General features: G+C 30.9%; 1 protein-coding gene across 1 annotated transcript in view; it reads right to left on the minus strand.

Moving 5' to 3' along the window:
- DACH1 (dachshund family transcription factor 1) overlaps positions 1-12,853 on the minus strand; it is a 383,360-nt gene that overhangs the window by 30,812 nt on the left and 339,695 nt on the right. The window contains 3 exon segments of the mRNA XM_039886825.1: positions 2,239-2,307; positions 2,795-2,938; positions 5,909-6,056. Of these exon segments, the coding sequence (XP_039742759.1) occupies positions 2,239-2,307; positions 2,795-2,938; positions 5,909-6,056 (361 nt within the window).

Below are 12,853 nucleotides of genomic sequence, written 5' to 3' on the forward strand. Positions count from 1 at the left end.
AAAAAAAAAACAGCTTCAAAGGGTTAAACAAGCTTATTTAGTGGAGTTACAGTAGCAAAAGATGATCTCCTTGCTCTGGTATTGTAAAAGTCTTGGGTATTTCAACTGCTGATGAAATAAATTTTTAGCCATTAATACACAGAAACACAGATTCACTTACAGTGCTTTTTAAAATGGCATTTGAGAAAAAAAATCATATTATCTAATTAAAATCATGAATATTATTTAGTGTTCTATTGAAAACTAACTGTATTACATTGAATAACATAACAAAACCATTAAATCCAAACATAACTATATAAAAAGCAGAATATAACTGATTATTCACATTAGACTTGAGGAACACATCTTTTTAATTGACAGGCAGAATAAATGAATGAAATGAATAAAGATCTCATATTATAATAAACCAAAGCAAAAAATAATCTAATAATCATTTTAATCTGGCTTTAAGTTACTATGTATAATCATCGTTCAAATGTTTTGTTCCTTTATAGTTGTTTGAGTGGGTTTTCTTTATTACTCAGCTGGTAGCTGTCTGGATAGCAAAAAGAAGGCAATTTATGATTAAAAATTTTCTTCAGAGTAAGAGAATCACAACAGAAATTGAGAATTGAAAATATTTCAATCTCGTATAGTAAGACTTATCCATATTAAAGTGTATATTTGAATATATGTGAATTTTAAAAATTCACATGTAAATGCTATTGCTCATTGATGACCAAAATATTTCTGATAGCAAAATCATGAAATATAGATTATTTCAATTAGGCAAAAATGTTTAATCATTGCCTAAATGCTTCTTACTACTATTAATGACAAATCTACCATTTGTCTGTAGGAATATATTATCTATAATTTTTTCTTAGATTGAGTTATGACCACCTTATTTATCACATCTGCCTGGAGATTCATGTGCTTGCTTAGACCACTTTGGACATTAGCTAAATTAGTACATGAGGAGCCCTTGATCACACAAACCAGGGCCGATATTTCCATTGGCCTTATTGAGATCATCAGCCTTGAAAAATAGGACTGGCTTTGATATTAATAATTTTTTAACATCTGTATGCAATTTTTAAGAGATGCAACAGAAATCTTACGATTTTAATAATATTATATACACACAAAGATATATAATTTTGCTGAAATCCATAAGAATCTAAAAAAATGAAATCTTTTCTCTATCTACAGTTGCATTAATCTTGTATATTTCTAAAGATGTCTTGTAAAAACATATGGTTCAAGCTTAGGAGTAAGACAATTAATTATTGTAGTCTCAGGTAAAACAAAAATAGACAAAAATATTCTCTAGGAATGTTTCAAGTTTCTGATATTTACTTATTGCATATATGATACTTTACAAAAATATACTTCCTTTACACTAAACTACAATGACATTTGGAGCTGATTAAGTAACACAATTTATGTCAAACAGCACCCCCAAAATGATTGAGCTTAAAATGCAAAAAAAGCAATTGTGAGGATTATAGTAGTTAATCATTTTAGGCTTCCTTTTGAAGAATCATCTTCATTTAAAACAGAAAACAAATGCTCTTTTTACTGTTTGGTATTCATGATGTTCTACTGAGTTTATTGTTTAGAATAGATGTTAGACTATAAATGCCACCTTCTGATTTTGTCCTTTTTTCATAGTGTGGTCTTTCTCTTCTGAGTGTACAACAGAACTCCTTTCAATATTCTATTTATAATTTTGTTAAGCAGATTTGTGCTTTTATAATTTGTATAATGGCATACCGAACTTTTGGAAAATCCACGTAAACTAAACAATCTTATTTATTGTTAACATTCAACTAGTCTATTTTGCAGGTATTTTGCAGTAGTCACAAAACAGGAAATTTTCAAATTTTTAAGACTACCTACTTGATTAGCCCATGATTTTATTTCTATAGAATAGAACTTATAAACCTTTTCTGCAGACTGAGCTTCAAGCATTCAATAAAACACATTTAGTGTGTCCAAGATTAAATCATACATTGTTTAAAATTAATTATTCCTTTTTAATTGCATTGTATAAACAGAAATGACCTGTTAATTTAAAGAAAATCTATCAGCACAAAATGAATTCACTCATATAAACAAGCAAGATGAACTTGACCTTGTTTGAACTTGTTTTGATGTGGCCCAGATGGTAGGCTACATGCTTGAATAGCAGGCTAAAGCTGAGGAAAACTCATATAGCAAGATCTAGATTTATAGCCTTTTGCAAATTCCTACCTTGTATTGTCCTTTCAGCATCTGTTCTGCCGCCACTGCGGTCAGCTTCTATCTCTGGGGTCAGAGAGTCTAAAAGCACAGAAAGGTAAGAGTGACACATATTTCATTTGATTCCTGTTGTCCTTTAAGAAAGAGTAACCTGTTACTCTGGTGCTGAATTAAACTCACATAAGTCTCTGTCACCTTTTAAAGGTTGAACAAAGACTATAACCATAAGGATTATCAAAAAATTTGAAAAGATAATGAGAAATCGTTCATAAAATAGGTTGGGGTTTAGGAAGTTCTCAGATGAATATTTTACTTTGATTCGGTACAGATAGATTTGTTTAGACAGAGAAGCAATGTCAAATCTCAGATACTGAAGTTAAGTAAGAAACGGTAGAATACATTTCCCTCAATATACGTGATTATTCTTTGCACCATGCTGTCAGCTACAAGCACGTTTTAATAAATGACAAGACAGAGAAATATACAAAACCAGAAACACATGTCTAAATTGCATTTGAGTATTCAAAATGGAAGTTAGTTAGCCATGCATAAAGATACACTCTCTTACCATTTAAGACCCTGAGACTATCTGTTGAAGCTGCCTGTTTTAGTGTTTGTTCTGCTTGCTCACGTCGTTTTGTCTCAAATTCAAGTGCTTCCTGCAATTTTCTCTTTGCCTTCTTCTCCTTCTTTAGCCTCTTTTGAACTATGGCTAGAAAAGAGTGTACATTATTTTTTCTAAAAGTTTTGCAATGTTTAAACTTATAAAAGTTCTATCTTGCTTATATTTTTTTCCTGCTGGAGAAAGTTCCAAAAACACCACCTTTACCTAAAATAAATCCCAGTAAAATATCCAAGGAGGTCAAATATTATTTAGCCTTGAACTATATTACATTATAAGAATGTCTTTAATTGTCATATGTAGAGACAGATTTAATGGGAAACTAATTTTAGTAAATATTTGAATTCACTGATAAAGGAAGCCTAATTAAATGAATGTTGTGGCTTAGTCTCTGCCCTTGAATCAGAACAGTGCAGAGTAGTTAGAATAGTGCAAACCTTTATAAGTATCCTCCTCTCTCTTTACAAAGCACCAATTTTGAGTAGCAAATGGAGTATTCCCCTATAAATGTTTTATAAAACAATGTTACGCCATCTAAATTTTTAATAATTCTTTCCTGAAATTTTAAAAAAATATTATAAATATTATTGTATATGACAAGCTAAATATTCTTAATCATTGTTAACAGATATAAGCAGAAATATTTTAGATGAAGCTATTATAATTTACTCAGAGATATTAATTTTCTTATAGGAAATTTATATATACTAATACATTTGAAGAAGGTTTTATTTTTGTTCTTCAGGAATCTGGTAGAATATGAAATCTCACTGCTAATAATAATATGCTACTACTAACAATAATGTGATATTATATTAAAAAGTAGATTATGATCCAAAAAGTTGATTATGATCCATTTTTTTCCTACAGGACAATTTAAATATTTGTATACAATATGTAATCAATAAATAATAAATATATGTTCTTCATAAATGTATGTTAAGTATATTTTCAGTATGATAATTGTTTTAACTTTTACAATATATATATAAGGCAACCAATCAGCATATGGGAAGCATTCAAATGTTTTTCTTGGAAATATTTTTTTGATTGATAAACATTGTGGACTTGAATGTGACAGAATCAGTATGAGAAAATCCTTCTGGTAGAGTTAGTCATAGGAGTAATCATTCCAAGTTTACTATTTGATTTCTTACTACAGATTAAAGAACAACATTTTAATTTAACATAGTATTTAGTCCAAATATAAAATAAGGTAAGAAAGAGTTCAAGAAAAATTTTTAGCCTCAATTTCTAATTTCCATTTCATTCCATTTTTATAATTATTAATATTGTTAAGATGGCAGACCATTAACTTGTTGAGTATATTGTTACTATCATATATTAACAGAAACTTTTTTCTAATCAAATGTACATTGGCTATAGTCTTAGAGAAAAAACAAAACTGATTTCAAATAAATGCTAATTTCTTTATTTTAATAGTGAAAACCATAGGCTTATTTTAACAAAATTACTTGTCTACTTTCTTTTCCAAAGATGACTTTTTATAAGTCTCTTTGAAAAGAAACAGTAAATTCTGAATTATTTATTTGTATTGTATATTCCCACGGCACTAAATGCTCAATACCCAGTGCCTTGCCATTGACCACTTGCTGTTTCCTCCTATGCGATTGAACCAAATGGGATTGCCAAGTTCTCTCTTCAGGATAATACACTGCTTCAATAGATGCACTCATAATAGATAATTATTGACAGTTATTACCTTTAATTTATTGTTCATAATTAATTAAACTGGAGGTTCATGGGGTGGTTTGTGAATTGTTTTGCCCTCTAGTGGTTAAAGAAATAAAACAGAATGTAAATCCTCCCAACAGGTTTGAACCAATAAAATTCTGAAGGTCTCTCAAGTAACCAAAAGCTTTACTTTAGGAATTCAAGGGTCCGACTTTGAATTTTGTTAAAAAAAGAAAAAAAAAAAGAATTTTCCAGGTAATAAGAAAATCAAGACACGGCTATTTCATGGAAGATAGTTCCATATAATGAACTCTTTCACCAAATTTCACTATTCAGATAGAACATATATCATTATCAGTGATTACCTTATTTTGATTATTTTAGTATCTAGATCTATGTGAAGTCACACTGTTTAGAACTGTGCTATATGCCTGGGATGACAGCTTTCCAAATCGACCTCATCCCAGGAACCTACTAGTTATTTCCTTATAGTAACTAATAAAAAATATTACTAAATCCTTCCAGTTTTAAAAGCAAAAAAGAAACAATGATTTATAAATGACCATGTCAAACATATCAAAGGAGAATATGTGGAATATTATATATTGGATACTTATTAAATGAGACAAAAGGAGCTTTCCTTCTAAATACATAGGAGAATCTTATAGTTGAGGCAAGGGGAAATTGGCTGTATAGAAAACACTTTTCAATTCTATACATAAAATAAACACAAATATAAATGACCTTCAAAATTATCTATATATACACTGTAAGGTGTTAAAATAAGCAACTAATAGATTGATACCATTGTTTTTACCTAATAAAAATTCATATTGGTTTCTACTCTAGTGTGTACTTGACCTTGTTCCATGAAAATGAGGCACTCAGAAAAAAAAATATACAAACTCTCAACTTTGGTCATTCAGATATTCATCAGTCTTCAGTTTCAGTTGATAAATATCTTACTAAGCTTTCTTTGCTTGAATAATTAGTATTTTCTATTTTAGCTTTATGACTTTAACACTTGTTTTTCAAAATTGTGAATGAATATAAAATCGTGAATGAATATAAAATTTTTCTTTATAGTTGTCATCCTATCAGAGCTAATTCTATCTTAAAATTATAAATCCATTATATTTTATAAGCAATATTGGATATACTTCAATATCTTTAGGTTAGAACAGAAGAGAAACTATGTAGTTTGGAGATTAAGAAATACAATGAGCCTTGGACTTAAATCCTGCTCTGAATTTTAACTACAAGTAAAAACAAAAAGCACAGGTCCATAGTAAATCACCAATCATAGTATTGTTATATTAAGTATTTTACATGAAGTATTAAACTTATTTGAAAGTTTGAAAATACCTCTATTTTTTTGTTCCATAGCCAACTGCTTCTCAAGTGTTTCCCTTAGCTCTCGTTCCCTTAAAAAATCCATCTTCAGCTCTGTTTTTTCCAGTTGGACCTGTTTTTCTTGAGCTCTGGCATTATCTATGGCAACTTTCAAGAGGCCCTGTACAAAGAAGGCATTCGGAATTGTAATATTTTGTTATGAAGCACATTTCATTCATTACTTAAAAGTATTTTAAAAGAGAAGAAACCACATATCAAATTCTTTCATTCTTGTGCATTCATTTTGTACGCACTAGGACAAAGAACTATAATGAAAGCACAAAATTTCCAAATCTAATTAAAATATTTTAGGAAGACAAATATTTTTGGCATCAGGTTCAGCTGCCCCTAATTAGAATATCTAAATCTAAAGCTAAATGAGGGCAGCACATAAGCGTGTCTAAAAAATAAGAACTAAGTTGAAAATTAGACTGAATCTCTTTCACAACTAATTATCTGACATGGTTTATGATACCCCAAATAATCCTGGCAGTACTCACCAATCTCGTGGAGCTCATATGCCAACATGCCCTACCTAGATTATACTAGACACAGTGGACTTCTTTACATTTCTCAAGCCATCAATTTGTTTCTGCATTAGGGACTTTACTCTTTCTGTTATCCTCCTGAATGCTTTCTCTCCCAATTTGTATATGCCTCATGCCCTCATTTCATGTCACCTTTGTTTAGTCACCACTCAAGAAAGGATCTCTCTTACCATCCTATCTGGAATAGCCCTCCAAACCAACCTTGTTATTCCCTCCTTAAAATTATTCATAGCATTTATTATTTTGTAATACTGTCATATGTTTATTTGTTTACTGCTTTATGTTGTGTTTCCTACACTAAAATGGAAGCTCTGTGAGGCAGGGACATTTTCTCTCATTTGGTACTATGTCCCCAGGACCCAAAGAGTGCCCACCACATAGTAAATTTTAAAAATTTCTTGAATAAAAATTATAATACTGGTAGATTTTTCTTGAGATATATAATATATGTAAGGAATCTAAAACTTAATGGCTTAATAGTGCATTATTTTTAAAAATTCAATTCAAAATTATTATGATAGCAAATAACTAACTCTTAGGGGACTATTTGTCAGTGTAATAATTCAAGAGCATATGGCAAAGGCAAAGTTTATTTATACAATTGATCATGGCATCTTTCATATATATAATTGGATTTCCTGTATTTTTTTAAATTTAGTAGTATTCTGAGATTCTTAAAAATGAAATTACGAGACTATATAAAACACACACGAGGATTCTGTATGCATTTCTCTCCTAGGATGCTTTAGAAAATTATCAGTAAAATTATTAGTAAAAATAAGAGCTTAAATTTCTATCCTTATCAACTCAGGAATACAAAATGCTCTTCTGAAGTAAAAGATATGTTGCTTTGGTCTGTGAACATTAGAGACTGAAATTTTCAATTGAAATTATAAATGAAATGGAAGTTGGTGCTATTTGCAGATACTCCCCAGGATGTGACTCCTTTGCAGGAGACAACATAAGCAGTTTGAATCAACAATTTCAACTGCAGCTTGACTTGTTAGCACAAAAGAGATGTACCCTTGGTTCAGCCCACAAATGTAGCATTGTCGTAAGCCATTTTTATTCTCTTCTCATGCACATATAAATTATTTCATGTTTGTTAGACCTGACCCTGAATTCCCTGGATTAATTCTTGTGATATGAAACAAGCTGGAGGAGTTTTACCCAGCGGTGTGCCCCTCCCTAATCTTTTGTTTTTAACAATAAAACATAGCTGCTAAGGAAACTGCCATCCTCACTCAATTCAGTAACATTCCTGTGTGTGTTTTTTCTTCATCAGGAACAAACAATTAGTAACAAATGAAAGAGATCATTACATCAAGTGCCCTTTTAGATCACCCCAATTAAAACTTTAGTTTAGCTGTATTTTAATTCTAAGATACCAAATTCTAATTTTCTGCTCTGATTGCTCTTGTTGACTTATCTTTGAAAGATGTACTCTCTGTGCAATGTCTAGAGATTATTTAGCAAGATGCCAATGTTGGCACCACTTAATGTGTTGATTGGTTGTATTATCAGTAGCTGTTTAAAATAAATTACTATTAAACTATTATTGTCCTTGGCTGACAAAACACAATATTTTGGTGTTCTTTAAATATGAAACAATCATTATGAATAAACATGTTGAATAACATTAAACTATAACCCTAATTTGTGTTATTTTATATTAATATTTGTTGCAAAGTATGAAGTTGCTAAGAGCATTTGTTTACTCTTTCCTTTTGTTACAGTTGCTGCTAATGCTGCTAATGGTAATACATTACCTATTCCTGCTGATTATATCTGAAAAATATTAGCTTTTAGGATCCAATACCCTCTAGGGACTACTTATAAGCTGTATAAAATTAAGTTTCAGTTTTAGACTTTAAATCAGTGCACATCAGTAGGAGTCCAGTGTGAACAAAAATCTGCACTAGAGCCAAACTGATGCATATGCAAAAATATGTTATTGCCCATGACAGCTCTGCTGCAAAAAAATACAGAAAACCGATTAAATTTCAGTACAGCAGGAGGCTGGGAAAAGCAATAGCATGTAGTGCTCATAACATCTACAAATCATTAGGACACCATTTTAACTATTGGTGGTAATCGTACTTTCAGATTTGTATTAGTTTTGTAAATTTTCCAGGTAGAGCACTTGCAAAAGGTCATGCTAAATGCTGGGTCTCACGTGGACATGCAGTATCGAGCAAAATTCTGTATGACAATGTGAGTTACAGTAAAAAACACAAGGTTTAAAACATGAATTTTTCACCAAGGGGAGGTCAGTTCTTATGATATTGAAGTTGGACAATGATAATTCTAAAGAAATAAATTTTAAACTTACTCTATGGCACTTATTCTGAGGCAATTACTCTATGACAATTATAAGAGACAATGGTTGTTTGGCCTCAAATTTCTTTTCCAGAAGTGAGGCATAATGGTTGTCATAATACAATATATACAAATATATACATAATACAAATATTCTCATTTTCTAAAATTATCTACCTTGAACATTAAATTATTTTCATTATTTTCAAGACACTGAGTCTATATGTATTTTTTTAAAAAGGGGAACTATGATTGATTTAACAATGTTCCAACTATTTCTACAGCTTAGAAAGTACAAATTTCTGCTTGTATAAGAAGACTTAAAGTAATACTGATATGAAAGGAACATTACTTAAATGTTAGTCAGATTGCAGGGGAAAAGCTTACTTGGTCCATGTTTGTATTTTAGACAAATTTATTTCAGAATTAGATAAGTGAGGTTCCTTGAGCATCATTGAAACTCATGTTACAAAATTTGTGCTCAATAATGTATTGCTTCTAACAAGAGTAAATACTCTAGCTGAAGGGCATTTTAGTGATCACCTAACAAAAACTTTTTAAAGATGAGAAAACCAAGATCCAGGAGGATCAGGTAATTTGTGCAAAATCCCAAACCAGTAACTTCACCAAGCCTAGATCAGAACTCCAGGGTGTATGCAACCTTTTATCTTTTGATGTTTTCTTCCGAGATAGGAAGAAATGGTGTCCCTTGAAACCAGGAACTTTTGTAAAAAGAAAAAATATGATGTGACGGTATTAACGGATACATTTTCCCAAAAAGTTCTTGTAACAAAATATACAGCTACACTTGGTTTAGTGTTTTGGTTATTACTGTTTTTCAAAGTGGATGAATGACCAACTCTCTGTCAAAAACCCTTTCAAATATAAATCCATCTTGTGATTCATATGATCTGTATGACAATATGGCAACATAGGCTCTGCAATTAGCCTGCCTATGTTTAAATCCCGACATCAACATCATTGTGTGACTTCGATCAACTGGCTTATCTGACTCTACTTTCTCATCTATAAAATGGGGAAAACAATAAAATCCACTGGGTAAGGTTACAAAGAAGATTCATGTAATATAGTAATGGTACTTAATTATCACAGAGACTGTTTATAATAAGGAATATATATTTGGTTTTCATCTTGGTGCTGGAACTGGAATCCTACAATGGGTGGCATTCCTAAGTGATAAGAACATAAAGGTAAAGTGGGTGTCTTTTGTTATTCATAATAAGCCTAGAGACTTAAGTTAATAAGGTGACTTTTGGAAAGCCCCTAAGGATAGAAGCTGGTGGTCTGAAGAACCAACTCTGTGACTAGAAACTTGGAGCTTTCAGCTCCATCCTCTGGACCTCCATAGAGGGCTAGAGGTTGAATTAATCACCAGTGAGAAATGATTTAATCAATCATATGAAACCTCCATAAAAACTCAAAAGGACAGGGTTCAGAAAGTTTCTGGGTTGATCAGGACATGAAGGTGCTTGGTGGATGGCAGCCCCAGAGTGGGCACAGAAGCCCGGCCCCCCTTCCTATACACCTTCCTCTGTGCATCTCTTCTATCTGGCTGTTTCTGAATTATATCCTTTTATAATAAACTGAGAACCCAGAATTTAGAATGTTTTCATGAGTTCTGTGAGTTGCTCCACCAAATTAATTGAACCCAAGAAGTGAGTTGTCGGAACTTCTGATTTATAGCTGTCAGTCAGAAACACAGGTTACGACCTGGACTTGTAATTGGCATCTGAAGTGAGGGTGAGAGGCAGTTTTGTGGGACTCAACCTTTAACCTGATCTAATGTGGGATCTGATTCTCCAGGTAGATACTGTCAGAATCAAGTTAAACTGTAGGTACTCAGCTGGTATCTTGGTGTGAGAAAAAAATACCAGACATTTCATGACCAGAAATGTCAGAAGTGAAGTTGTGTTTCAGTAGAATATTTATGCTATAAATGACAAATATGGCATATACTTTTGATTTTTAAGAGAATGCTATTCTCTTCATCTTAGTGAACTATCTTAAAATATTGGATATATTATACTGTTTTTTAATGATCTCTTTTCACAAGTTGGTAATGGTAACAAAAGAGAGAAGATATATAATTATGATTAAAAATATGATTAGCCTACTCATATTTTGAAGCCATTGTCCTATTCTGTTGTTTTATCTTTTTGAAGTTTCCTCCTAATTCTTTTGTCTAACTCTATTGTAATTAAAATTATGTGTTAATAATGTAAATAAAAAACTTTAAAATGTATAAAATTTAACATTATTGGCCATGAGATCAAAATGTAAAAACTGGAAGATCAGAGTATTTATTTTAGTACTAAGACAAATTCTTTTTCATTTTCTTTCCTCAAATAGAGAAGTAGAACACACTTCTTAAATACCACAGTTGGATTATGTTTATTTATTAGACCATAGTGAATCAATCTAGGACTGCCATTTATTGTGGTATTAACATCCGTTTTGGGTCTTTCTTGATTGTTTAATTCTTCCGTATAGACAAAATATAGTGAACCAAACTCCTATAATATATCCCTTTATGGAGTATACCTTCAATGCTAACCTCATCCCCAATTAAATTTTATATTCTCTACCCTTATTTTATATTTCTACTTTTTACTTATTTACTTATTCTTATTTTAATATTATAAGCCATTTAAAATACTTCCTGTAATAAGATAAACAATATAATTACTTGTTCTCAATTCCACATACAAATAGACTCTAGCTACGATTTGTAGCATGAAAGCTCAGATTAAGAATAGTAGGTAAAATTCTCCTTCAAGTGTGTTCAAATAGTAGTCAGTATTAGAAGGTATCGCATCTAGGTGTCACATCCGAATCATATCTTTTTATAATAAACTGGGAATCCAGAATGTAAAATGTTTTCCTGAGTTCTGTGAGTTGCTCTAGCAAATTAACTGCACCCAATAAGTGGGGTGTTGGAACCTCAGTCAGAAGCACAGGCTACATTCTGGAGGTGAGAGGCAGTCTTATGGGACTGAACACTTAACGTGATCTAATGTGGGATCTGATGCTCCAGATAGATTGACACTAAATTTCTAGTTTCCTCACCTAAAGGTAACAGGCAGTTTTCCACAGACATATTTGAATAAGGAAGTCACATGAAAAAATTTTCACATTGAAAAAAATGAAATTTCATATAAAATAAAATCTTAAAAACCCTGAAAAGCAAAATCTGGAATGTATCATATCACTTATTAATGTGAAATTGCTATACTTTAGACATCATTATTCATTATTAATTTCTAAAACACTCAAATTTCAAGAGAGTTAATAAAAATCTGGTACCCCAATTTATTTATTTATATATACACATACATGCACATATCTATATATACTATATATAGAAAGAGAAATAGAGAGTTTTTCTATACTTGATATAATATATTTAAAATACTAGTACATTAGTATACAATATCATTCTACAGGTCCTCTCTTAAAGCACAAAAACATAATATTTATGAAAATTCAATTTTATGATGTATGATGGAAGCAACATCTATAGTATCTATTACAAATTTTAAAATTGAGAATTATTAAATTATAGAATATCATGAAATTAAATTATTGACTATAAACAGTCCCGAAACACATTATTTTGAAGGATATTTTTTGGTCATTAATTCTAAGAAATGGTTGATTTTATGTACATTCCATTTAAATATAACCTGGTGCATTGAGTTTAATTAAAATGGTAAATATGCATAATAAATGTTTAATTTCAGACATGGATTTTTATGATTTGAAAAATTAAACACTTTCAGCTCTTGTTCATTGCCGTCCTGATAAAATACCTCCAAAGAAAATATGGAACTTCAAACTTACCACATAAATGTATATTATCGTTTTGAAATAGAAAGCAGAGAACCTACTGCATATAATTGAAATTGGAGAGCAAATTGAGGTAGGCAGAATGTAATTATCCAAATTAGAATTTGGACAGCAAACACATTTATATTGTATACCCCATAAGCCAGGGCCATGACTGTTTAAACATTCTATACCATTCCTAGGA

The sequence above is a fragment of the Pteropus medius genome, unplaced genomic scaffold (assembly GCF_902729225.1).
Source record: "Pteropus medius unplaced genomic scaffold, Ma_sr-lr_union100, whole genome shotgun sequence".
Taxonomy (NCBI): domain Eukaryota; kingdom Metazoa; phylum Chordata; class Mammalia; order Chiroptera; family Pteropodidae; genus Pteropus; species Pteropus medius.